At 48.7% G+C, this 25,127-nt stretch overlaps 1 protein-coding gene across 8 annotated transcripts in view; it reads left to right on the top strand.

The window, feature by feature from the left end:
• MLPH (melanophilin) overlaps positions 1-25,127 on the top strand; it is an 87,840-nt gene that overhangs the window by 57,726 nt on the left and 4,987 nt on the right. For 7 of the 8 annotated variants that reach the window (XM_048869906.2, XM_048869902.2, XM_048869909.2 and 4 more), the window contains 6 exons: positions 1,165-1,353; positions 12,898-13,053; positions 14,023-14,115; positions 18,796-18,888; positions 20,549-20,606; positions 24,501-24,598. In XM_048869906.2, the coding sequence (XP_048725863.1) occupies positions 1,165-1,353; positions 12,898-13,053; positions 14,023-14,115; positions 18,796-18,888; positions 20,549-20,606; positions 24,501-24,598 (687 nt within the window). The remainder of the gene's footprint in view (positions 1-1,164; positions 1,354-12,897; positions 13,054-14,022; positions 14,116-18,795; positions 18,889-20,548; positions 20,607-24,500; positions 24,599-25,127) is intronic. The other variant, XM_048869903.2, reaches the window with a different exon arrangement.

Genomic DNA, 25,127 nt, shown 5'->3' with positions numbered 1-25,127 from the left:
TCTCTAGATCAAAGAAATTTACTTACCATTTTTCAGCTAGCTCTGCTGTGTTGGCCTTTTGATTTTTGTTTTTCCTTGGTGGAAAATTTTGATTTTTTTCAGCACAAATTTGAATACCAACATATTTTGGTCAAAAACTAAAATATTTTGATTTGGTTGGGAATGCTGCCAGAGTGCCTCACAGGAGTTGTAGTTTGTATTCCTCATGCTCCTATTCTCCTCAATAGGCCAGGCTCCCCGGCCAGACTACATCTCCCATGATGCACCACACTCTTCCCTCTTGTAGATGGGAAGCTGTGCATCATGGGAGCCTATAGCCATGCTGCATCTAGTGACAGCATTGTATTTCAGCATTTGTGTTTCAGCCAAAATATTGGTTTGGCTTTTTTTACAAAAAAAATCAAAATCTTCTGCAGGAAGCAGAGACTTTTTTGCAAAGAAAATGTTGTTTAGTCAAAAACTCAATTTTCTGTCAAAAGTTTTGATGGAAAATTTTCAACCAGCCCTATTTATTCGGAGGTCCGTTCTTTAGGACAGGCTGCTCTAAGTTACTAGTCTGGTGCCTATCTAGCTCAGGATCTGATAGCACTGTGTGCTTCTTAGCCTGGATTCACAGATGGAGCTAACTTATTGTGGGATACAACCTGCCACTTGTGTGCTCCAGCTTGTATTTGTTATGTGAGGGATGGCCCTAAACTGCCTGAAGATAGTTGGCCCCTAAGTCATCCATATTGCACGTAAAATCTGACATGGAGTCATACCACACATAGAATCTCATGGAGGTCTGTGAGCTGGAAGACTCCAGGGTCTGGTTGTTTGAGAAGATGAGTAATAGATGCTAAGTGGTGATTACGTAACCCACCATCACGCAGTGTGGCTCTCTCTCCCATGCTAGTGGTTGGATCTCATCGATATTTATGACTCTGCACAGCAATCTCAGGTAGAGGCTTATTGCTTTTGATCCAGAGGTCCTGGGTTTGAATTCTGCTGCCAACAATCCACCCAAGAGCATTGCATTACATTTGACCAAATAAATGACCGAATAAACCCTCTCTTTTATCCTTTTGCTAGCAGAGGCATGTCACAGGAAGCCTTAAAATACCAACAAATTTCAAATTGCATGAACACCAACAGAATGAGAATTGCTTGCTTTTCTACCTCTAGTCTCCGGCCCCTGAGTCCCACACCGATCCTGATGTGGAAGAGGAGGAATTGAAGAGGAAGCTGGAAGAGTTAGCCAGCAACATCAGTGACAAAGGAGTTTCTTCTGAGGAAGAGGAGGAAAAGAAGAAGGATGAACCAAAACCAGAAATGAGCTCCTCCAGCAGTGACCCGCCCAGTGATGCTCAGAAGGTAGCATGCATCCTACCCTCTAAAACTCAGTACCATTCTCATGCCATTCTCCATGTTTCCATTTATGTTCCTAAGCTTCCCTCTGCTCTTAACGTCTTATAACTGCACCACAGTCAAGTACCTATTGACTTTTCCTATACCCCATCTTGGACACTCAGTGCTGGCACCTAAGATCTTTGCCTTTTCCCCCTGGCTGGATGCTTACATTGGAGACTAGAGCTGTTGTTCTCAATCTGTACCATGCTGGGACACACACACATCCAGCTTCCCTCCCATTTAGCAATAAGGGAAGTGCAAGGTGGCCCCAGCCCGTCCATGAGCCCCAAGTTGAGAACCCATGACTTAGGGTGGTTCATAAACCAATCCACATCATAACTGAAGCCGGGAAACTACCTGCGTTTTTCCCATCCCTAAATCTAATCGGCCACCAATGAGGGTGCATACTTTCTACTCAACAGAGACATGCATCTGGGCTTCTGAGAACAGCAAACGCTTTGCTAAAGTGCTAGTGGAGAGGGTACAAAGCCCTCCCCACTTCTTTGGAAGGTGGGGCATGGGGGGGAATGTGGTGAAGTATAATGGTGAAATCCTGCCCCCTGCCTTTGATGCAGAAGATGGGTGAAAATATGGAAGATTTGGAATATATGGAAAACATGGAAGATTTGCTCACTGTTTTGTATGTGTGTGCAGTGGGGAACCTCAGTTCATTGGATGCCTCTCCCCATGATGTTCTGCAGCATCAGGGATAGTGAATTGGGAAGCAGGGAGCTGCTCTCCGCAGCAGCAGCCACTCATGCAAACCCAGAGGGGCTTCCCTGTGTAAGATAATCCCAGCAGTATGAGCTCCTGCTCTGCCCTGTCAAGCGGGGCTGGGCATCAGTGAGGTGATGTTGCTGTAAGGGCTGGAGAGCGGGGTCTGTTATGAGGTCTGGCTCAATAATAGCTGTCAGGCGCTCTGTAAGGGCACAGTGCTAAATCAGGGAAGTGGCGGAGATGGGACTTGAACTCAGGAGTGCCTGTCAGCTGGGCCTGTGCTAACCCACTGGGCTCAGAGTAAGACTGCACAGCCCCCCCAAAAAAAACCCATGGCAGCGAGTCTCAGAGCCTGGGTCAACTGACTCGGTCTTGTGCTGTGGGGCTAAAAAGAGCAGTGTAGGCATCCCGCTCGGGCTGGAGCCCGGGCGCTGAAAACTGGCGATGGGAGAGGGTCTCGGAGCCCAGACTCCAGCTTGCACAGGAATGTGTTCGCTGCTCTGGTTAGCCCCATAGTGCGTGTCCAAATCAGTTGACCCAGGCTCTGAGACTCACTGCTGTGGGACGTTTTTTTGAAGTGTAGATGTCTCCTGAGCAGCCTCCAGGACATAGACCCACTTCTCCCATCCCCTCCTCCTGTAGCAGCCCTTCCCTGAGTCCCAAGCAGATTTTGCCATCAGACTGCAAATGCGGGCAGGGCGACCCAGACGTTTGGCATCTCTTGCTGTGTTGTGTCCTGTGCTGCCAGTGAAAGAACAGGAGCCCCAGGCATGGATAGTGCTGTCTCAGTGGGGACACTCAGTGTTACTCGGAGCAAATCCAGGCCCCTCCATGGTGGCGCGGACCCTCCTAAAGCAGAGGTTCCTCTTGGCAATCGGGCTGGATGCGGGGATCCTGTGTGTGACAGCCCTGCTCCATATCTGCTTCCTGAAGAGCAGGTGAAGGGCTGGTGGCTGGGCAGGGCCTGAGGACCTGCTGCTGAGTAGATCCTCCAGTCCCCAGGGAGGCCTGCCTAGACTAGTCTAGCTATTAGCCCCCATAGGGAAGTATCAGCGTCCAGCCCACCCTACGCTGGGCTCAGACCCCCGTGTTGGACCGGCAGAGTATATGGTCCAGGGGTACATCAGTGATGAAAAGCCTCCGACTGGTTTTGCAATAAACCCTTCCTTGTCCTTTGCGGTGTATTGAACTTTCATGGACTGGAATCACTTTTTCACACCTAGAAAGTAGCTGTTCCATTCAGCACCGGAGCCAGGGCAGTGCAGAGACGCTCACTGACTTAACCCACCAGAGACAGAGGTCTCCAGGCCTGCTCTGCAGGAGGAGGGTCATTCACTTGGTGTTCTTATTAAGCTGAAAAGCCCTGGCAGACAGAGCCGTTCTGCGCTGTTAACACACTAGAAGCTCTCCTCTCCGTCCCTTCACAGGTCTTTTTTTATCCCTAAATTGTATGACTCAGTCCGTCTGTATTGACAGCTTTGGTGATGAGGCGTTGATGAAAACCCATAAAGGATGGGAAGTGAGTCAAATATTAATTAAAGGAAGAAAGAGCTTGTGCCTTGTGTATTCTGCAGGCCTCGCACAAGTTGTTCTTTCCTTCGGAGGTGTTCCATTAGAACAAAGCAGAGAGGTCAGCATTCCTTTGGGTTTTAATGGCTCCTTTGTCCGGGTCTCTGTGTTGTTGTTGTTGTGCACTTTGACACGTCTCCTTTTAATGAGCAGCTTCACTATCAAAGGAGTGAGGCTGGGCCATGTTGCACGTAACTGCTTGTGCAAAGCAGCTTTCATCTGCATGATTAGAGAGTCTTTTATTTGTCCAGGAGGCCTTTTTCTCTTTGTTCATCTGAATCCGGAAAGAAGATGCTTGGCTGCAGAGATGTAAATGACTCAGAGCAGTGGCGAGCGGCCGTACAGGGCACCTGGGTTGCGTTTGTGTGTGTGCGTGCTGGGAGAAGATCTCTCTCCCAGCCCAGGGCTGAAGTTAAATTCTAGGGACAGTCGGCATTCCACATACACTCCTTGGGGTGCAGCTTGCTGTTCTCTTCACAATTCCCCAGCAATATGCTGTACCCTCGCAGAACGGCTCTTTGCCAGAAAACTACTTAACAGAGTCCCAGATTCTCTCTTCAGGGATCAGGTTGCTCCTCCCAGATTCTCATGGTGCATCTGCACTGGCCTGGGTCCATTTGCATAAATAAGAGCAACTTTGGGTCTGCTCTAACTTTATGTCAACTGGCTACGATCTCATAAAACCAAACACCAGTCATGAATTGGCAAACACAGGCGCATCCCAAACACCCCAAAATCTAGATGGGTCTAAGTCACGGTTTTGATTCAATCCATGCTAAAGACAATGTGGCCACTTGCAAAATTCTGATCAAGGTTTGCATTTCAAATACCCCCAAAGATTGGATTTGGGTTTTTTATTCAACTCCACGTCTGCTCAGGAAAAGCCTTATAAACGGAAGGAAATGTCATAAAAACAGTCTCCTTTTTCTGTGAACAGCAACTTGGAAAAGACAGATTTCTGTTTCCACCCATGGGTACACCACAAAATACCAAATGGACAGAGTTAGCCACCTCCTTGCTAAATGCTATGCCAGGAAACATGCTTGTCTATGGTGTGACCCTGTAAACACACTTGTTTGTCTCTGCCCATGGTGTTCATATTGTGTCTGTCACCATGGTATCTAGGAAGTTATCAGTAGGGAGTAGGATGGCATCTTTCTTTTTACTGTTTTTAAGTGTATCAAAATACAGGGCTGACAAGCTTAATGCAGAAACAGGTAGACACGGTACAAACTTTATCATACAGCTCTGACAATACTCCTCAGATGGGTTGCTCCTAGGTTTTGAGGAAATAATATGCCTTTTCCTATCCCTACAGAATCTGGGCAGTATTGATATCCAGGATCAGACCCATTGTATCATGAAGCCATGTGTTGCAATTAGACACTAAGCATTCTCTCTGTGCAGCGTTAGAACTGACCAGTTAGTAAGATCAGCACTACCCTAGGACACAGCCAGGACCACGCAGGGAAAGAGGCAGAAAAAGGAACATTTTCTGCAGCTTGTCAGGGCTGCCCACCAAGAGCAGCTGTGGCCTGATAAATCAGTGGTGTGTAGCATCAAGGAACGCAGCTGGGCTAGAGGAGGGGAAGGGAGCATTCAGCCCCGGGAATCCATCCCGGAAATAACAGCCACCCGCTTCCCTGGGCTGCCTGTTGAGAAGCAGATGTCTCAAATGGAAAGTAGAGGCAAGATAAGTAAACAGCCTGATGCAAGTGTCAGCTCCCTGGGGTGGCTGGGAAGGGACTGCAGCCGCTGCACGTTTGCACAAATTTCATGGGTTATGCAAGTAATGAAGACTTTTCTTCTTAGGCCACACAAGGAAGAGACTCAAAGCATTGGGACTTGCCTCTAGAGCTGCTCCACAGCCATCTCTGTTACGAATTATTTGTATTCCAGTAGCGCCCAGAGGCCCTGCCTGAGATCGGGGCCCCATTGTGCTAGGTGCTGGACTTGTACATAGTGAGAGAAAATCCCAGCCCCAAAGAATGTACAGTCTGAATAGATCAGCCAGCAGGGCAGGATTACCCCCATTTTACAGATGAGAAAACTGAAGCAGAGAGAGTGATGAGCAGGATTTTCAAAAGCACTTCAGATTGGCCTAACTCTGCTCCCTTCAAATCCCACCCTAAACACTTCACCCAGGGAGTCTCTGGCAGAGTTCGCCATTGAACCCAGATCTCCTGGGTCCCAGCCCACTGCCTTATCCAAATGCCCATCCTTCCTCTTTGCTGTTGTCTGGTTTAGTTACAGGCCTGCCCGCAAATACACAAGGCCCAGCGGTTAATCCAACCCTGTGCCTTCCAAACCAGTGCCGGACAGCTGGCAGTGCCAATTAAGCTATTTGGAATGAAGTGCCTCCCACGACCCACACCTGTGTTTGCCAGCCTTCGAGGCACTGCACCTGCTGTTTCCTGTTTCCCTTGCTCCCAGAGCTATGTTAGCACCAGGGCCCCACTGGCACCTGAGTGGATGAGGACTTCCCCGTTTAATGCCCCTAACTCAGCTGCTGCTTTTACCACCGTTGACCTCTCGGGAAAGTGTTTGTAGACTCGGTGGCTGGGCTAGGCCGGCACCAGGGGCATGAGCAGCTCCCAGCGGCTGTGTCTGCATTTCCAACATGAGGCAGTGGCGTGAGGAAGGGAAAACAGAAGGGGAAGGGCTGTGGCTGTGATTGAAAAGCTGGTTCAACAGCTTCCCTTTGGTTCAACAGCCACCAAAGCCCTGAACCGAATTCTGCTTGGTTGCATGTGTATAACTGAGCTGAATGGCAACTGCAATGGTCGGGGGGATTGCGGTCATATTGTGTACCACAGCCAGCAAACAAATAGCATTACTATTGGCTGTATGCGGCGCCTAGAAATCCCAGCTCAGGTTGAAGTCCCTTTGTGCTAGGTGCTGTACAAATACCCTGCAAGGGCACGAGCCGCCCTCTTGCAGCGTTCTCCTGCAGCCTGTAGTTATGTGCAGGCTGCCGGCTAATGGGAGCGCGTCACCGGCGTTCTGAGACGGTTCCTTTGTCACAGCTGTACTCCACGAAGTCTGATCCGAGATCAAAGCGCTCCTTAAGAGCCACTTCCATCTCCAGCTGAGAGCCCTCAAAGAACAACGGGAGCCCTTTAATTACAGCTCCTCATCCTCTGCCCCCCCTCATTTAGGCTGTTGTGTGTGCGCGTACGTTACTTTTTTCTCTGGCTGTGTGGGGCGTTCACAGAGGTCGTCGGGTCCGGTTTTGTGTGACATCACGGCCACAGTGCTGAGAGCCAGGCAAGAGTCCTTGAATGAGAGGGCCAGGGTGAGGATGCTTCTCCCCTCCCTGGAGGGTGGAAAGACAGGAAGGAGGTGGACGAAGCCTGTCAAAAACCTGAAGAAATCGTAAGGCTCCCTGCTGTTCATAGGCAAGGCTCACGCTGAGTGTGCGGGGCACAGCAAAATGCCCAGGGAGGCTACAGCCCCTTGCTCTGGAGGCGTAAGAATTAAAACAAAGATTTTAAACTGAGAGTCGTGACCTTGAGAATCAGATGTCAGGGGAATCGCTCCCCTGCCCACCTCCTGGCTGTACCCAGGCATTGCACAATATGAGAGGGGGGGGTGCACCCCTCTAGCCTGGTATGAGAAAGGCAGAGGACCACTACTATAGGCTACAGGGAGTGTTGACTGAGTTCAGTGTGATGAGCTCTCAACTCTTAGTCGTCTCCAAGCAAGGTGTTTCTGATACTCCCTCCCCCTGACACTTTCCATTCCTCCCTGGTACAACTAGATCTTTCTGTGACATCCCCAGGATACAATCCAGGCTAATGAGTAGCTTTGTCATGCCTGCCCTCTAACCTGGGGTGCCCTTTACACCGCTTCGCTGCTGTAGCCTCTATCTGGACTGCTCACAAACAGCCTCCAGCATGCAAGTCACTCCCAGCAATAAGAAGAAAGAACAGGAGTACTTGTGGCATCTTAGAGACTAACAAATTTATTAAAGCACAAGCTTTTGCAGGCTACAGCCCACTTCATCGGATGCATAGAATGGAACATGTAGTAAGATAGATAGATAGATATAGATATACATACAGATAAGTTGGAAGTTGCCATACAAACTGTGAGAGGCTAATTAGTTAAGATGAGCTATTATCAGCAGGAGAAAACAACTTTTGTAGTGATAATCAAGATGGCCCATTTAGACAGTTGACAAGAAGGTGTGAGGATACTTAACTTAGGGAAATAGATTCAATAAGTTTAATGACCCAGCCACTCGCAGTCTCTATTCAACCCAAGTTAACATAGTTTCCCAGCTATGTCTGTGTGTGCACTACGGCCAGTCAGTCACACTCTGGCTCTGGGTTATTCTGCAGGGTGACCCCAGCACACTCCAAGTCTTAGATTTCCCCCCAGAACAGTATGTCCTGTACTGCCCAGCCCTCTCCTGGGCAATACAAATTCATATAAAGTCCATTATTGCTTTAATAGAAATAATACTTCCCCAATGGAGTTTTCCAGACAGTTCCGTTCAAACACACTGGATTTGATAAAACAATAAGAAAAAGTTTATTAACTACAAAGACAGAGCTGTTAAGTGAGTACAAGTCATGAGACATAACAGTCAGAAATGGTTACACAAAAAATAAAGGTTAAACACAACTGGTGCCTAACTTAACAAACTATGTTAAATTCAAAGCAAGGTTTTCTCACAACATGCCTTCAGCTTTACTGACCAAACTTCTTAGGTCAGGACCTCTTCTCCAATTCCATGCTGATTCCTTTTCCCTTCTGGTGCAGTGAATCGACGGAGAGAGATGAGAGGGTGCCTCAGGGGTGTTTTTCCTTCCTTTTCAAAGTGTCAGTCCCCCTCTTGGAAAACATTTCCCGATGAGATTCAGGAGACAGGGTCTGTAGGGAAGGATGTTCCCTGCTGCTTTTTCCTCACCTGTTGGAGCGTCTTTTGTTTCCCTTCCTGCTTGCTGACTCTGTTTACTGCTTAAATGCAAATGAAGCAGAGAACATATTCCTTTGATTGAGACAGATCTGATTGCCAGCCTCAGTTTGGAAGATGTGTTAAGAATACCATACAGTGGAATCTTCTAACGTCACATACAGTGTTGTTGCATGTATTTTATTAGGACAATATTGACTAGCAAATTATGAGTTTTCAAATGGTATCTCACAAGGCGTACTTTGTACAAAGATTGATACACTGGTGTGTAGGGTGTGGACACGGGTACATTTTGTCATACTGGCCCACTGTCTCCAACCAATATTGTAGCCCCTTGTGAATGTTTTACTAAGTTGCCCATTCTCACGCTGAGAGGAGGGGAGCTCTGGGAGAGGTGGGAGGAGGGTTTCCTTCAGGAGAATGGCAGGTTGATGAGGAGTGAGTGGTGATTGCACAGGAGACGGGGGCCATTGAGAAAGGGCAGAGAGGTAAGGGAAAGGCAGAGTATGTTCTCCACTTTAATATGTTATAACTAGACAGTGACATGTTTAAAAGGTCTTAAAGCATGTGCAGCGTTAGCTCCTCTGGGCGTCAGCCGTGCTGTGTGGCTTCCTGAGCTAACCTCAGGAGGATGACCCAGTGTAGCAGGTTCCTGGGCTGCTCCTACACTCCCCCTCCATCCAGTGCCGGGGGAAAGAGCACATTGACCCTGGCAATCCCCAGCTGTCAGAACAGCCCGTAAGCCATCTTTGCTCCACCACCCCAAAGCTGCCCCAAGCACTTCTCAGCTGCAGCTGAGGATCTGGCCCACAGTTTTAGATGGGGAGAAGTCTCCCTGTCATGGCCCTCAACCATCTACTACTTCATATCCCACCCAGGTGTAACTCTCTCTCTCTCACACACACACACTCTCTCTCTCTCTCTCTCTCTCTCCCTCTGGGTGTGCTCAAGTCCTCAGGAGGGGAGCCCAGCTTTGATCTGTTGGCAAAGTCTCCTATCCTGTGGCCGTTTTACACCATATCAGTTGAAATATTAGTCACTCGATCAATCCTGTGGTAGTGGGAAAGTTTGGATTAAAATGTCATTCATTCACCCCTTACCAACCACCCAAACTTTACTTTGCCCCCTGCCCCGTTCTGGGATGGAAGTGTGCTGTTGGGTGGATATTGCTGACATTATACTTGTAAGGGCCTGATCCAAAGCCCTTTGGAGTCAACTTGAGTCTTTCCATTAACTACACTGGGGTTTGGATCAATGAGTCATAAAGCTTGAAGAGGGCTCATGGAGTATGTTATGTTCAAGTGCTATACAATTTCTCCTAGTGCGGTGTGTCCGTGGAGTGGGAGAATGTCTCTATGAATAGGAATGGAGTGATCGGTCTGTTGCTAATATGGTAGTGTAGGTTTATGCAAGCGTGGGTAGAGCTGGTAAGTTTGTATTTTCACTATTGCGTAGCATCTCCCACGCAGTGTTTTGTAGTAAGTAATGCTGTATAGTATTGTTATCGTGTATTGGAAAGGGAGTAGAACTTTTAAACTTCCAAGTCATTTCTTTTGACCTTGGTAGATAGTTTTGTAAGTTTTAGTGGGCAAAATGAGGTCTGGGTTGGTGGATTTTGCTTTTGAGCTTGGGAATAGTTTTTATACTGTGTATCCATCATTCTTCAGAGGGTTTAGTCATAAAAATACAGCTACAAAAGGCAAAACTTTCTCAGAAATACCGCGGTGCTGCTGGTTTCCGAATGAAATGCTACATCCCAGTGACAGTGGGACCCTTCACATCAGCTTCCGTCTTTGAATTCCTCCCCACAAAGAGAGAATCCAGTCATGAACTTTAGGTGCTTTCTAAAACCACTGGGGGGCTCGTACTCAGCTCAGCGAGGTTGTTCACGAGCAACAGGAATGGGGTGGGAGTTAGATCACACAGGTGGGAGTTGCCCATTCGAGAGTAATATTGCCACTCTGGGCAAGTCATTTCCCCTCTCCTATCTCCATCACCTGGATATTACGAGCATTAATTAGCGTTTGTAAAGTAACTTCTCTGAGTGTTTTTTAATTGTCCATCAACAGATTGTGATTGTCAGTGACACACGGAAATGATTGAACAAATAGCTGGAGTGGATAATTGCAGTTAGTTAGAAATATACAACACTCTGATTTTTCAGGTTTCATTGGACACATCAGGCATATGGCATCTTTCTATTCCCTGGTTGGATTCTTAGTACTTGAATTTATTTTACCACGCCCCACAATTGTACCAGGTGCCTCCCAGTGCAAGGCCTCCTGCCTTGGAGAGTTATTCTCTAACTTCACACATTACACAGTACAGGGACAGCAAGCCAGGGATCTGTGGGTGGGGGAGGAGAGGCTATTTGCAGTAATAAGATAATGGGATCATTCAGCAAAGCATGTAAGCAGTATGCTGGCACTCTTACTATAATAGGGCTATTTTGCATATTAGTTATTAATGTCTTGTACAATCAGACGTCTAGGTTGACTCGGTCCTTGTGGGTATCAAGATAGTAGTGGTACTTCTGTTTAACATAACACTTAGAATCAAGTGTTCGATGCGTGTATTCATCCGTACGAAAGTACCATGTTCTTATGTTTTTACGTTCTCATGATGTTAGGCCCTGTATATTATTTATTAGGTGGTTTACAATGGTGCCTAGGAACCCCAGGCATGAACCAGACCTGGTTACAGTTTTGTCATGGAAATCGTGAATTTGAATGAAATCATTGACATCTTGGAAACAGCTACAAAAACACATTTGATTAGGCTCCCAAACCAAGTGGCATTGCAACCCAGCGCATGGGGTCACAGCACCACTCAGGTTTGGCCCAGCAGCACCTCCATAAATGGAGACCGAGGAGCAGCTGCGCCAAACCTAAGTGGCGTTGGGACCCTGTGTGCTAGGTTGGAACACCCAGAGCAGGAAGCAGGGTCCAGCCCTGCAGGACGGGAACCGCCCTCTGGGGTAAGTGTCGAGTAGGCTTGCTCTCCAACCCCTCCCCCCCCATGGGCCTTATCTTCCAAAAAAACCACTATACTCTTGTGTATGTTGACCTAGAGAAAAACACATTATTCTGTAACTTTCCGTGATTGTTTCCAGCACCTCTGCTGTGAAATTTACCAACAGTTTTCCATGCCAAAATCATAGCCTTAAGCAGGACCCCACTGTGCTGGGCACTGTCCTGTATTTATTAGGTGTATTACAGTAGTGCCGACCAGCCCTAATCAGGATACCATTGTGCCAGGCACTGTACAAACACAGACCAAAAGGACAGTGTCTGCCCCAAGGAGCTTAGACAAAAGAAAAAAGAAAAAAAAGGCTCTGAATACAACTATTTTGTAAGCTGGTTGTACTGGATCTATAACAATATCAAAAGCTACAACAATGAAATGATGTACATTTTAATGAAAATCTCTCTCAAAATCAAGTAAACCAATTTTCTTTTTAGAATTTGATGGGAGTCATCAAGAATAAGCGTTATTCGTGGTAATAAACGAAAATGTAGTCGTAATCAAATGGTGTATTAGGATGAGTAATAATGTTTCTTTAACCCTTTTATCTAGAAAGAAATGTTTACACATATCTTCAAATAGACCCCAGTCAGCACATGAATGCAACACCTTGTTGGCAGGCACATGGAGGAATCCCTACCCAGAAATGTATTTTCATTTCATTCATAAGGATGCTATAGATAGGGACTGGTGAGTTAATTACACCTCTAGCTCCCAAAGTGTAGCATCTCTATACCGCACATTGCTCTTCGGCAGACCCAGACACAGCTACAGAAGACAGGAGGCGTTCACAGCCTGGCAGTGTTGTTCCCTCTCTCCTCTCCTTGCAAGCATGCTACGGCAGGACACAGCAGCCTGCGGTTGTTTGAAAGTGCCTACCTCCTAGTCTCAATGCACGACGTGAAGATCCTTGTTCGGGCGCTGACAGCTCGTGGCGTTTTGTCCTGGTATTTCAGAAGGAGCTTTTACCGCTTCGCCATAGCGATAATTGCTTTTGAAAAATAGCAAAGGGGAGGAAATGGCCCAGTCACTGAGAGGAAGGAAGCCCCGCAGGAGTCCGAAGGTACAGACTGTTCAGCAAAAGAGAAGTTTGTAGTTATACAGCGCTGACCTCGCCAGTCATGGAGACCATCTGGGGCTGAGTCCATGGTAACCTGAGGACTGTCTAACTAGCAAAAGAGAGCAGCCAGTGTCGCCGCAGCGGGGGTTAGAATGGGAAGACAGCAGAACAGACGATGCCTGACTGCGAGGTGAGTCACACGATGGCTTTTTTTCAGGTCTGCACGACTGCTGGAAAGACATCTGGGCTGGACCAAACCCCGAGGGACCTAGAGGAACGTGCACGGCACAGCGGGACCACAGACTCCGAGCTGTCAGAGCTGGAGGACAAAGTGGCATCAGCGGCCATGCAGATGCAGCGTGCCGAGAGCGAGGTAATAGCTCAGTTATGCAAAGTGGGTGATCCAGCACGGTCAGGCTAGCTCTTGCATTGTCATTTATTTGTATGATTGTAGTGCCTCGGGGCTGGAGTCATAGACCAGACCCCCAGCCGTGCTAGGCACTGTACAAACACAGCGCTGGGCCAACCACTGAATGCTTCATCATTTACTCAGTAAGAAAATAAACTCTGAATGAGCATTTCCTTTACACTGCCGTATTTACAGTGGTGTTCACAGCCGTACGCACGGTGTGTAACACTGGCAACAGGGAAGTTGCGGGCAATTTGCTGAGGGCCCCCAAACCAAGTGGAATCGCAACCTGCAGGTGGGGGATACAGTGCCATTCAGGTTTGGCCTGTCTGGAGGGGCAGGCGGGCCAAAGCTGACTGGCGCCACGACCCCCATTCTCTAGGTCACCACTCCAATCAAATTTGGCCCATCCACCCTTCTGTCTCTGTCAAGGTTCCTTCCCCACTCTGAACTCTAGGGTACAGCTTTGAAAGTATCTTGTCTCCTCATTGGTCATTTTGGTCAGGTGCCAGGGAGGTTATCTTTAGCTTCTTAACCCTTTACAGGTGAAAGGGTTTTTTCCTCTGGCCAGGAGGGATTTAAAGGTGATTAGCCTTCCCTTTATATTTATGACAGTCTCCATCTATAGAGGAGTGGTCGGGCCAAACCTGAATAGCGCTGCAATGCCATGCACTAGGTTGCAACACCCAGAGCGGAGAGCTGCACTCAGTCCCCGGGGGACAGGAGCCACTGCTCCGGGAGGAGTGCAGGGCGGGCTCACTCTCCAACCCAGCGGGGGCTGAGCGTGGCATGGACCTGGCGGGCAGGGCACTGGAGCCAGTGGCTGCAGCAGAGGTAGCTCCAGAGGGATTGGTGGTGATTGGGATCTGCCCAGCTCCCGCGGTCATTTCTGGGGGCACACCTGTGGGAAGTTATGTGCATTTTGTCTCTTAGGTTTCCGATATAGAGTCTCGAATTGCAGCTCTGAGTGCTGCTGGGCTGACAGTGAAACCAGTGGAAAAGCCAAAGAAGAAATACAGCACACAGGTGAGTGTGTCTGCCTGCAGAGGACGTACCCAGCATTCAGACGTTAACGCCAGAAGGGACGGTTATGACCATCTGGTCTGACCGCCTACATAACCCAGCACTAAAAGCCTCCCCTGCCAGTTCCTGCATCAGGTCCTTAACCCATGTGCTGTTCTACATACAGTATAAACAAAACAGCTCTGTGATAACAGTCCCTAGCTCTTTTACAGCACTTGCCATCAGTATCTCTCAAAGTGCTTTGCAAAGGAGGGCAGTAGCATTATTCCCCCCCTTACACATGGGGAAACTGAGGCACAGAGAGGGGAAGTGACTTGCCCAAGGTCACCCAGCAGGCCAGTGGCAGGGCAGGGAATAGAAGCCAGGTTTCCTGATTCCCACTCCAGTGGTCTAGACACTGCACATATATTTACATAATTCTGGGCTTCTGTGCTATCCCCTATGCCCCTTGCCCTATGTTCATAAGGAACTCGTTTACTGCACGCTGTCTCCTTCTTTATAAGAAAGAAATCCCAACTATCTGTCACAGGAAATCTTAAGTTTTCCCCAGTCATTTTAGAAAGAAAAGGAGTACTTGTGGCACCTTAGAGACTAACCAATTTATTTGAGCATAAGCTTTCGTGAGCTACAGCTCACTTCTTCGGATGCATACTGTGGAAACTGCAGAAGACATTATATACACAGAGACCATGAAACAATACCTCCTCCCACCCCACTCTCCTGCTGGTAATAGCTTATCTAAAGTGATCACTCTCCTTACAATGTGTATGATAATCAAGGTGGGCCATTTCCAGCACAAATCCAGGTTTTCTCACCCTCCGCCCCCCCACACACAAACTCACTCTCCTGCTGGTAATAGCCCATCCAAAGTTACCACTCTCTTTACAATGTGTATGATAATCAAGGTGGGCCATTTCCAGCACAAATCCAGGTTTTCTCACCCTCCCCCCTTTTTTCCAAAAACCACACACACAAACTCACTCTCCTGCTGGTAATAGCTTATCCAAAGTGACCACTCTCCTTACAACGTGTATGAAAATCAAGGTGGGCCATTTCCAGCACAAATCCATGCACATTGTAGGGAGAGTGGTCACTTTGGATGAACTATTAACAGCAGGTTTCAGAGGAACAGCCGTGTTAGTCTGTATTCGCAAAAAGAAAAGGAGTACTTGTGGCACCTTAGAGACTAACCAATTTATTTGAGCATGAGCTTTTTGAGCTACAGCTCACTTCATCAGATGTATACCGTGGAAACTGCAGCAGACTTTATATACACACAGAGAATATGAAACAATACCTCCTCCCACCCCACTGTCCTGCTGGTAATAGCTTATCTAAAGTGATCAACAGGTGGGCCATTTCCAGCACAAATCCAGGTTTTCTCACCCTCCACCCCCCCACACAAATTCACTCTCCTGCTGGTGCTAGCCCATCCAAAGTGACAACTCTTTACATAATCAAGTCGGGCTATTTCCTGCATAGATCCAGGTTTTCTCACATCCCCCCCACCCCCATACACACACAAACTCACTCTCCTGCTGGTAATAGCTCATCCAAACTGACCACTCTCCAAGTTTAAATCCAAGTTAAACCAGAACATCTGGGGGGGGGGGGGGGGGGGGGTAGGAAAAAACAAGAGGAAACAGGCTACCTTGCATAATGACTTAGCCACTCCCAGTCTCTATTTAAGCCTAAATTAATAGTATCCAATTTGCAAATGAATTCCAATTCAGCAGTTTCTCGCTGGAGTCTGGATTTGAAGTTTTTTTGTTGTAAGATAGCGACCTTCATGTCTGTGATTGCGTGACCAGAGAGATTGAAGTGTTCTCCGACTGGTTTATGAATGTTATAATTCTTGACATCTGATTTGTGTCCATTTATTCTTTTACGTAGAGACTGTCCAGTTTGACCAATGTACATGGCAGAGGGGCATTGCTGGCACATGATGGCATATATCACATTGGTGGATGTGCAGGTGAACGAGTCTCTGATAGTGTGGCTGATGTTATTAGGCCCTGTGATGGTGTCCCCTAAATAGATATGTGGGCACAATTGGCAACGGGCTTTGTTGCAAGGATAAGTTCCTGGGTTAGTGGTTCTGAGAATTATAACATTCATAAACCAGTCGGAGAACACTTCAATCTCTCTGTGTGGGAGGGTGGAGGGTGAGAAAACCTGGATTTGTGCTGGAAATGGCCCACCTGTTGATCACTTTAGATAAGCTATTACCAGCAGGACAGTGGGGTGGGAGGAGGTATTGTTTCATATTCTCTGTGTGTATATAAAGTCTGCTGCAGTTTCCACGGTATACATCTGATGAAGTGAGCTGTAGCTCACGAAAGCTCATGCTCAAATAAATTGGTTAGTCTCTAAGGTGCCACAAGTACTCCTTTTCTTTTTATTAACAGCAGGAGAGTGAGTTTGTGTGTGTGTGTTTTTTGGGGGGGGAGGGGTGAGAAAACCTGGATTTGTGCTGGAAATGGCCCACCTTGATTTTCATACACATTGTAAGGAGAGCGGTCACTTTGGATAAGCTATTACCAGCAGGAGAGTGAGTTTGTGTGTGTGGTTTTTGGAAAAAAGGGGGTGGGGTGAGAAAACCTGGATCTGTGCTGGAAATGGCCCACCTTGATTATCATACACATTGTAAAGAGAGTGGTCACTTTGGATGGGCTATTACCAGCAGGAGAGTGAGTTTGTGTGTGGGGGGGGCAGAGGGTGAGAAAACCTGGATTTGTGCTGGAAATGGCCCAACTTGATTATCATACACATTGTAAGGAGAGTGATCACTTTAGATAAGCTATTACCAGCAGGAGAGTGGGGTGGGAGGAGGTATTGTTTCATGGTCTCTGTGTATATAATGTCTTCTGCAGTTTCCACAGTATGCATCCGATGAAGTGAGCTGTAGGTCACGAAAACTCATGCTCAAATAAATCGGTTAGTCGCTAAGGTGCCACAAGTCCTCCTTTTCTTTTTGCGAATACAGACTAACACAGCTGTTAGTCTGAAACCAGTCATTTTAGAGATCCTCATCTGCAGCAACCGCTGGCACGTCAGCATACCACCCCTTAAAATTGGGACACGAGAACTTTCCCACCTTCTTAGGATCAGTCGGCCAAGGGCAGCTGAGATCCATATTGTAAAAGGAGATTTTATCTCCTGGCTGTTATTGGAATTGTGGTGGTGCTTAGAGGTCCCAGGACACCACTGGGCTAGGCACTGTACACATACACACAGTACGAGACCAGCTCTGCCCCTAAAACCACACTGTGACACTCCCCCAGAGTAGCCAGGGTTGGGAGGTACCACGTGCCCTTAGTGGGAAGCAGTCTTGTCTACCCCTTCTGTAGATCAGCTCCCTGAAACCACCAACCTCTAGCAACACAAGCGCTGCCTGCCAGGCCTCTGCAGGCCTCGCTGTCTCTGTGCAGGTGAGCAATGGGCACACACCCCTCTGCAGTGCCCCACCTCTGCTCCACTGAATTCTCACAACACTCCCAAAGGAACAGCACATACCCGTGCAGGATGGAACTCAGCATCACCACAGCTGTTAACCCTCTCCTTCTCTCTCTCTCAATAGTGAAAGCAAGGATATGTTTATTATCAAAGAACAGAGATTCAAGCGAGAGTGGGAAAGGATATTGGAAACAAGTGGTTACATATAAAACAAAATCATAACGTGCTTTCTGGAGCCAAAAAGTAACTGACGAGGTATTCCCCTACCTCCTCCAAGAAAGCATACTTACCCCAAGTACTTTCCCTAGTGTTTTCAGCTGGTTTGGTTGAGATCCCTTCTCATAGGATCAATCCTGCTGATAGGTTGTCCTCACAAACTGAAGGAATGCACAGTATTTCATATGTCCCTCAGATGTGGTTTCAGAAGTTAAGTGTATTGCCCCTCAACAGACAAACTTTTGCTGTTTTCCTCTTCCTGCAAATTTCCTCTCTATGAAGATTCCACAATCCTTCATTAGCATTCAGCTCAGGCTTGTAAATGGAGGCCCAGTGTGAACCAAGCAAGACTTAATTTACATGTAAACAGACCAATACATGATTCTTGTCTGAGAGAAAACCTGCTTTTCACCTTTGCTGGTGGCCAGTCCCTAGACCTTAAGAACATAATTTTCAGTGTAAGTACGTAACTCCTTCCTCAACACACGCACACACATTTCACAATGACATTGATGACCAGTGTGACACCGGCTTTCTGTAGACACCTCACGTGACACTCTTTGATGAACCAGAATGTAAATGTCAGACCCCAGAGCTTCCTGTAACCCTTATGCACTCTGCCAGTTGGCATCAAGAGCTCGTGGGACACACTTATTACAATCTAAATAGACAAGACAGTCAGACATTGGGAGGGGAAACAAAGAGGTGACGTGATTTGCCCAAAGTTACCTCACAGGTTAGTAGCAGGGCTGGGACAAGAACCCAGGACTCCTGAGCTCTAACCCAGTGCCCTACCCACAGGATCAGCTATTTGCTCAATGTCACTCTTTAAGCAGTCAGTTAATGTAACTCCTAGGTCCCTCGATATCACCATGGAGGATGAGCTGCCATGGAGAACCAGTGCTGCAAATGTCCCAGCTGCTATGGTCAGCCCAATGGACAGCTGTGCCTCTCCTTGTCTTTTGGCACTGAAGAAATCATAGAAATCTTTTACATTTCTTCTGTTCCAAGCTGTTTATGCTCCAGCCTCCCAGGAATGCAGGTAGCAGTCAAGGGGATCAAAGTACGGACTCTTCAGAGATGGCATCACCAAATGACTTCAAAGTGAGTACACAGATGTCTCCTGGCTGTCAAGGAGGTGATTAAAACAAACCAGAGAAAGCTTGGGTAGTCTGCTCAGGAATGGTCTGGAAAGCCTTTCTCCTCTAGGCCACCTGTCTGAACATAAGCTGAGTCTGGAGTGATTGTGGCCACTACCCTTTGAAGACACATCAAGTAGCCTGTGTGAAATGGGCTTGGGGGACTCAGCCAATTCCTAACGGACATGTGTCCGCGTCACAGATTCATCACCATCAATAATTGGCAGCTGCTGTTGGCAGACCCGGCAGAAAGGCCAGTAATCGGCATGGAAACTACACTGTCCTCTCATACATAAAGGGCCCTACAGGAGGGTGGCTTGCCTTGGGCTGGAGAGCCTGGGGCCAAGCCAACCCCGATACCAGGATTAGCCTTGCCTGAAGGGAACCAGGGAATTTCCTGCAGAAGATGGCTGCAGTGAAGAGGGTGGTGAAGCACTGGAATGCGTTACCTAGGGAGGTGGTGGAATCTCCTTCCTTTGAGGTTTTTAAGGTCAGGCTTGACAAAGCCCTGGCTGGGATGATTTAGTTGGGGATGGGTCCTGCTTCGAGCAGGGGGTTGGACTAGATGACCTCCTGAGGTCCCTTCCACCCCTGATATTCTATGATTCTATGAGGCAGAAGCTCTGGGGGCTGTAGTAAGACTGCAGACCCTGAGACCAGGGGAATGGCTGCAGCTAGGAAGGGCTGGGCGTAGCTTGCTAAGGCAGGAAGGGCTCTGACCAGACCAGGGCATTTGGGCTATACCCCGCTGAAGGGTGTTTAGTTCTAAGCTTTGAGTTAATAAATCAGACCCCAAGAAGGGCTGGGAAAACCCTGCATGGAGTTTATTTGGGGAGCCAAGAAGGGAAACAGAGAGGAGGGACTGCATGCAGGACCGTTCTGGGGCTACCGGGGGGGGTTGTGAGGTAGCCACTGGGCCACAGACCCAAATTATCCCTGGTCGGCAAAACATGTGCTTACGTGCATGACTGAATAGGAGTCAACTTAAGCAGACGTGTAAATGCTTTGTTGGTTCGGGGCCAAAGCAATTACTCCGGCTCAGGGCTGAGACCTAACGGCAGAGCCGCTTAGGGAAGTTTGCACTGGTGCTAGCTGTTCGGTAGCTGACTATAGGGCCACAAATCTGGAATCTGTTACGAATGCTGCATTAGTTTCATTCTGAAAGTGCAATAATATCTCTTAACCCTCTGGAGAATGCAGACTTCTGTATGGTGCACAGCCTCCTAGCCATTCACCTTAAGGCTAACAAGGTGCCATCTAAGGTACAGTGTCCTAGCACTAGAATTAGTTCCAGGAGGGCTGTCAGGATTTCTCTTGTCAAATGGAGTTTTGCTTTGGGGAAGAATTAAACAATGATCTTTGCTTTGCTTTTTCCCCTTGTGCATCCCGTCCCCATGTATCCTGGGTACAGTCAGCTAGTAAACACAGCGTTCCCACCGGTACACGCTCAGCTGACTGATTCTGACCGGGATGGACATGTGAAGGCGTGCTGGAGATTGGTATCTTTCCTGAACACAGAAGGAAAGCCTAGCTTTAAGGCTATCCACGGGCCCCCTCCTACAGTGCTTCGAGAGAAAGGACACAGTCCCAGGGATTAACCGCAGCTCTGCTCCTTTCTCTTCTAGCTAATGTCTATGCCACAGGCGTTACGGAGAAAATTCAACAGTTCCCTTGAAATTGCCGGTAAGACTTGTGCTCTCTGCTTGTGTCTGAGGAAAGGGTGGGGGGTCATGTCATACCTTGTGGGGACTCATGCTCCACATTGGGGGGGATGTACGTCACGTCTGTCCGGCCTCCAGCCATGTTTTTCAGCCAGAGAGCTGGTATGGCAAGGGCAGGGGAGTGGGGTTTTAGAAATTGGCCTGCGGGATCTGGGAAGGAAGTAGAGTCCAGTGGCCAGATTGAGGCAAAAGGCTAAAAAATCTTCCTGGCCCCCTCCCAGCAGAGAACGGGATTCTGTACTCTCCACTCCCCTAAGGAAATACAGATCGTCAGCATTCCCCCACCTCCTCATGTCTATGGTATTTGCCACTCCCCTTGTGGGTTTTTCCTCTATGTGAGTGTCTTTACAGTCCCCGGACTGTCACCATTCTGACCTCTTCCACGGGGGCAGGAGCCATTGCCTCGCCCAGCCTAGGGCCATCTATACTACCGCAGCTAGAGGTGTCTGAAAGAAGACGAAGACCAGAAATCCAGCAGCCGTGGCTGTGCGATGGGAAGGTCTCTGGATATGTTATGCCCTGGAGGCTGGCGGCAAGAGCCATTAGGAAATGATTTTTCCACTTCTCTCTTATCTTGAATCATAAGCTTGCAGGAGGGATTGAAGAAAGAGCTGTTCTCCTTCTAGATAAGTGCTGAGTAGGAGAAGGAGTGGCGAGGAAAGGGAAAAGCAATCATTTAATACCGAGAATGAATTTATCATTCTCATCCCCCCCGCATTAAAAGTGAATTGCAAGGCACGTTTCCTGATCTGAGTCTCACAGGGAGCAAAGTCCCTTCTCTTTGTTGGTGAAGAGGAGTCATCGGCTCTTCCCCTGAAAGGGCAGCTAGATAACCGGGGTGCTGCACTCCTGGCATGCAGATAGAGCGATGGGGCAATCAGCTGACGTCAGGACAGGAGTCTAATCCCCCAGGCGCCCCCACAGGGAAGCAGAATGACTCTGTATCTCCTTGTCACTCTCCCCACAGGTCAATGACGTGCAAGGTTGTGCAGGGAAGGACGCAGATAGGGGAAATTGGAACGAGGCGAGAGTGAATGGGAGATTATGTAGAGGTTCAAAAAGCTGCCTCATTAAGCCTGCTGTTTCTGGGTTTGTAGGGGTGTCGGGAGTTCAGAGGGGGACTTGCTCGTGCCAAGGAAGTTTCCATAACACAGTGTACCATGCAGTCCTCAATGCAGCGGGCTAACGAATGGGAGTTTACACTTTGCTCCCGTATGCCACAGTGAAGCCCAGTTGGCCACTCTGTGCCTCACTGAGGAACGAACCCCTGTAGCTGGGGTTTCGGATGCAGCCATACACCAGAAAAATGGGCCACGCTCAGCCCTGCTGTAACTGTGCCCCACTCTTTGGAAATCAGCAAAGTGGCATATGCTGACCCCAAGGGGGATTTGGGCCCATTGTGTCCCTTCACCAAGGAACTGAAGGAATTAACCTGCTATTGGGAGCCTCAGTACCCAATGTGGGGCCAGATCCTGGCCCATGCTAAGGCTTCCGTGGTGCAGAAAGTCGCTGAAGGTGACTGAACTGTGCAGCAGAGGATTCCTCCCAGCTCCTCCAGTGTAGGCAGGCATAACAGGGCTGGGTTGAGTGCACCGTCATCTCCAGGCAGCGTAACAGCAGAGACGGGCTGAGCTGTTCCCAGAACTGGGCCGGGGGGGGACAACAACAAAAAGCTCTTGTAAGGCTCCCTTTGTTCCCCCCTCCCCGTGACGCGTTTTGCACAGCTCCAGCACTCCCGAGGACTTTCCTGTCACTAGAGGTGTTTGCAAGGTCTGCCAAGAGCAAAGCCACGTGAGAACCAGAGAGCCCACCAGCTGAGTGCAGGAAGGGAGAAATGGAGAGGATACCCCCGCTTTGTCTGATGCTTTGAGCATAGGAACCCGAGTCTGTGTTTCAGTGGTACTGCGGTTTTCATGCAGAATGTTGTGTTTGTCTTTCTCGGGCGCTAAGGACCTCCAGCAAACAGATTTTAAAAGAAAACCCCTTGATCGCTTAAACGTGAGTGGGCCGTCAGGATCAGAACAGTGGTTCCTGAATGGCTGCGTTTCCTCAGGGATATCCCTTTTGAATCCTGACTTAGTTTAACGGAAACAAGTCTGAATCCCTGGCCCCACTCCAGCACCAGTCGAGCTGCGGAAGAACGGGCTGCATTCCATTCCACTCCTACATCATCAGCTACTTCCTAGGTCCAGCACCTTTCTAGTTAATGAGGAGGCATGAGGCCGAGGGGACTTGGCTCCATAGTGAGCCAGCAGGTTGAGCTGGCAGTGCAGACCTTGCCTGATCTTGTGAACCGACTAGATTTGCTGTGGGATCGTTGCAGGAGAGCAAACGCAGCCCTGCTTTCAAAGAGCAGCCCTTTCTCTGACCAGCGCGATCCTGGAAATACCTGGTGGAAGCAGAACCCAGCTGTAGTGTGTACGTGAGCCTTTGTTCTTTTGAGCAGAGGGCCCCTGGAAGCACCGTGCCAAAAGATGCACCCCAGGGGGTGGATGGGCAAAGCTGGTTCTAAGTCCCTTGTCTGCCCCTCATCTGCAGGGGGCCTGCTCTAAGCTCCAGCAGCCTCCAAAGGGCTGCCTATGAGCTGTTTACAGCCCAGAATGGCCATAGCAGCTAACCTACGCCCCTTCCAGCCCAATACCTCTCCTCCAGCCTCAGCAAGCACCTATGCAGGGCCTACTGAGGGAGGAACCACATAGAATATCAGGGTTGGAAGGGACTTCAGGAGGTCATCTAGTCCAACCCCCTGCTCAAAGCAGGACCAATCCCCAATTTTTGCCTCAGATCCCTAAATGGCCCCCTCAAGGGTTGAACTCACAACCCTGGGTTTAGCAGACCAATGCTTAAACCATTGAGCTATCCCTCCCCCCTACAGCAGCCCGGTGCTGTTCCTCTGCCAGGGGAATCCTCCTTCCCCATCTGCGGTGCTCTTACGGCCAGTATGTGCACCTCACGCTGGGGCTGGTGGAGAGTGGCTCCCAGCCCTGCCCCAGCACAACCCCACTTGCCAGACCAGCCGTGCCAGCTGAGGATCCCTATGCTAGGAGAATCCCCCGCTGCTGCCTTACAGCAGTCCCTTCTGTGCTGCAGGGGGCATGGGAGGGACAGAGGATCTGGCCCCTTATGTTTCTAATGCACCCGCTGTGGTGCTTAGGCACTCTCATGTCTACTCTGAACAGCAGTAATGAAGGTGCCTGGAATATTTGAGCACAGGTCAAGAGTTGCTGTAAGACAGCCTCACCTGCACCCTGGACACCCTGAGTTGCCTCTTGTCTATGCTGGCCAAGAACCTGTTCTGAGAAATTATCAAGCCACGTCCAGGATAGCTGGACACTCTACTGTAATAGGTTCTGTGAAGCTGCAGCTCAGATAGTCTCCAAGGTGGAGTCATACTGTTTTTCTGAATGGGAAGAGGGGGAATGTACAAATATAACTCAGGAGTCACTGATAGAATAATGAGTGCACTGAGGTGAGCTGCTGCCTGAATAACCAGCCGGCTGTTGGTTGAATGGTCCAGGCACATTCATGAAATGTATATCCTGAATTATGAATGGAAATAACAACAGTAGCTCAGTGAGTAATTGACCCCTCTGACTGATGTGGAATATGACCTGGCTCATGGTCTGTTTGCCTCCAATATGAAGGGTTTAATTCTCTTCTGGTTTACAGTAGTGTAAATTGGGAGTAACTCACTGTTTACACACCAGTGTAAAACTGCTGTAGGTCAGAGGAGACTCAGGCCCAGAGCAGTGTAAGGAAGCTATTTCAAAAGATCCAGGTGCATTTCCTAGTCACCCACGCGTGATCTAGATCAACACCACCAATGTAAGCTATTTTATCTTTTATTTTTGTAAAGATGGCAACGAATCCTTTGATCGGAACTCCATTTACCGAGGCTCTTTGACACAAAGGAACCCCAATGGGAAGAACAGGAAAGCAGATCGCATCTTCGCGGTAACCTTCCAGACTCTCACTTATTGACCCAACACATGATTCGAGGGGTTTCAATCTGCAGTGTCAGGAAGCCGATTAGGGCGGCCATTCTCTGGTCTGGCTCAGCTCAGGGTAGCACCCGAGTGGTGGGAGAGGGATGTGCAAAGCCATCATTCCTGCAGCTGGGGGTCCTGTCCTGTCCTGTCCTGCTCCTTAGTGCCAGATGCCCGCCCCCTTGCACTGGGGGTTGAAAGGATCGGAGGGTTGCTTAGAGTTCTTGCTGATCGGCCATATAGGGTGTGGGCATTTCGCTACATCAACAAATTAGCACAGAAGTCTTAGCAAACCCTGTATTACTGAGTATTTCACCCCTCTGATGTCGGTCAAGATGTGCATGGTGCCTCCATGGGGGTCCACTGCTGAAACCTATGAGACACCAATGGTGCCCAGAGACCAGCAACCATTCCTCTGTGGTGTGGTTCAGCCTGCCCGCCCTCAGCCAGTGTGCAGTCACTGGAGCCCAGTAGGCAAGAAATCGAGCTGTTGAGTG

Source organism: Caretta caretta, chromosome 11 (genome assembly GCF_965140235.1).
Source record: "Caretta caretta isolate rCarCar2 chromosome 11, rCarCar1.hap1, whole genome shotgun sequence".
NCBI classification, from domain to species: Eukaryota; Metazoa; Chordata; order Testudines; family Cheloniidae; genus Caretta; species Caretta caretta.
The sequence above is the reverse complement of the archived record's forward strand: the minus strand, read 5'-3'. Positions and strand labels throughout refer to the sequence as shown.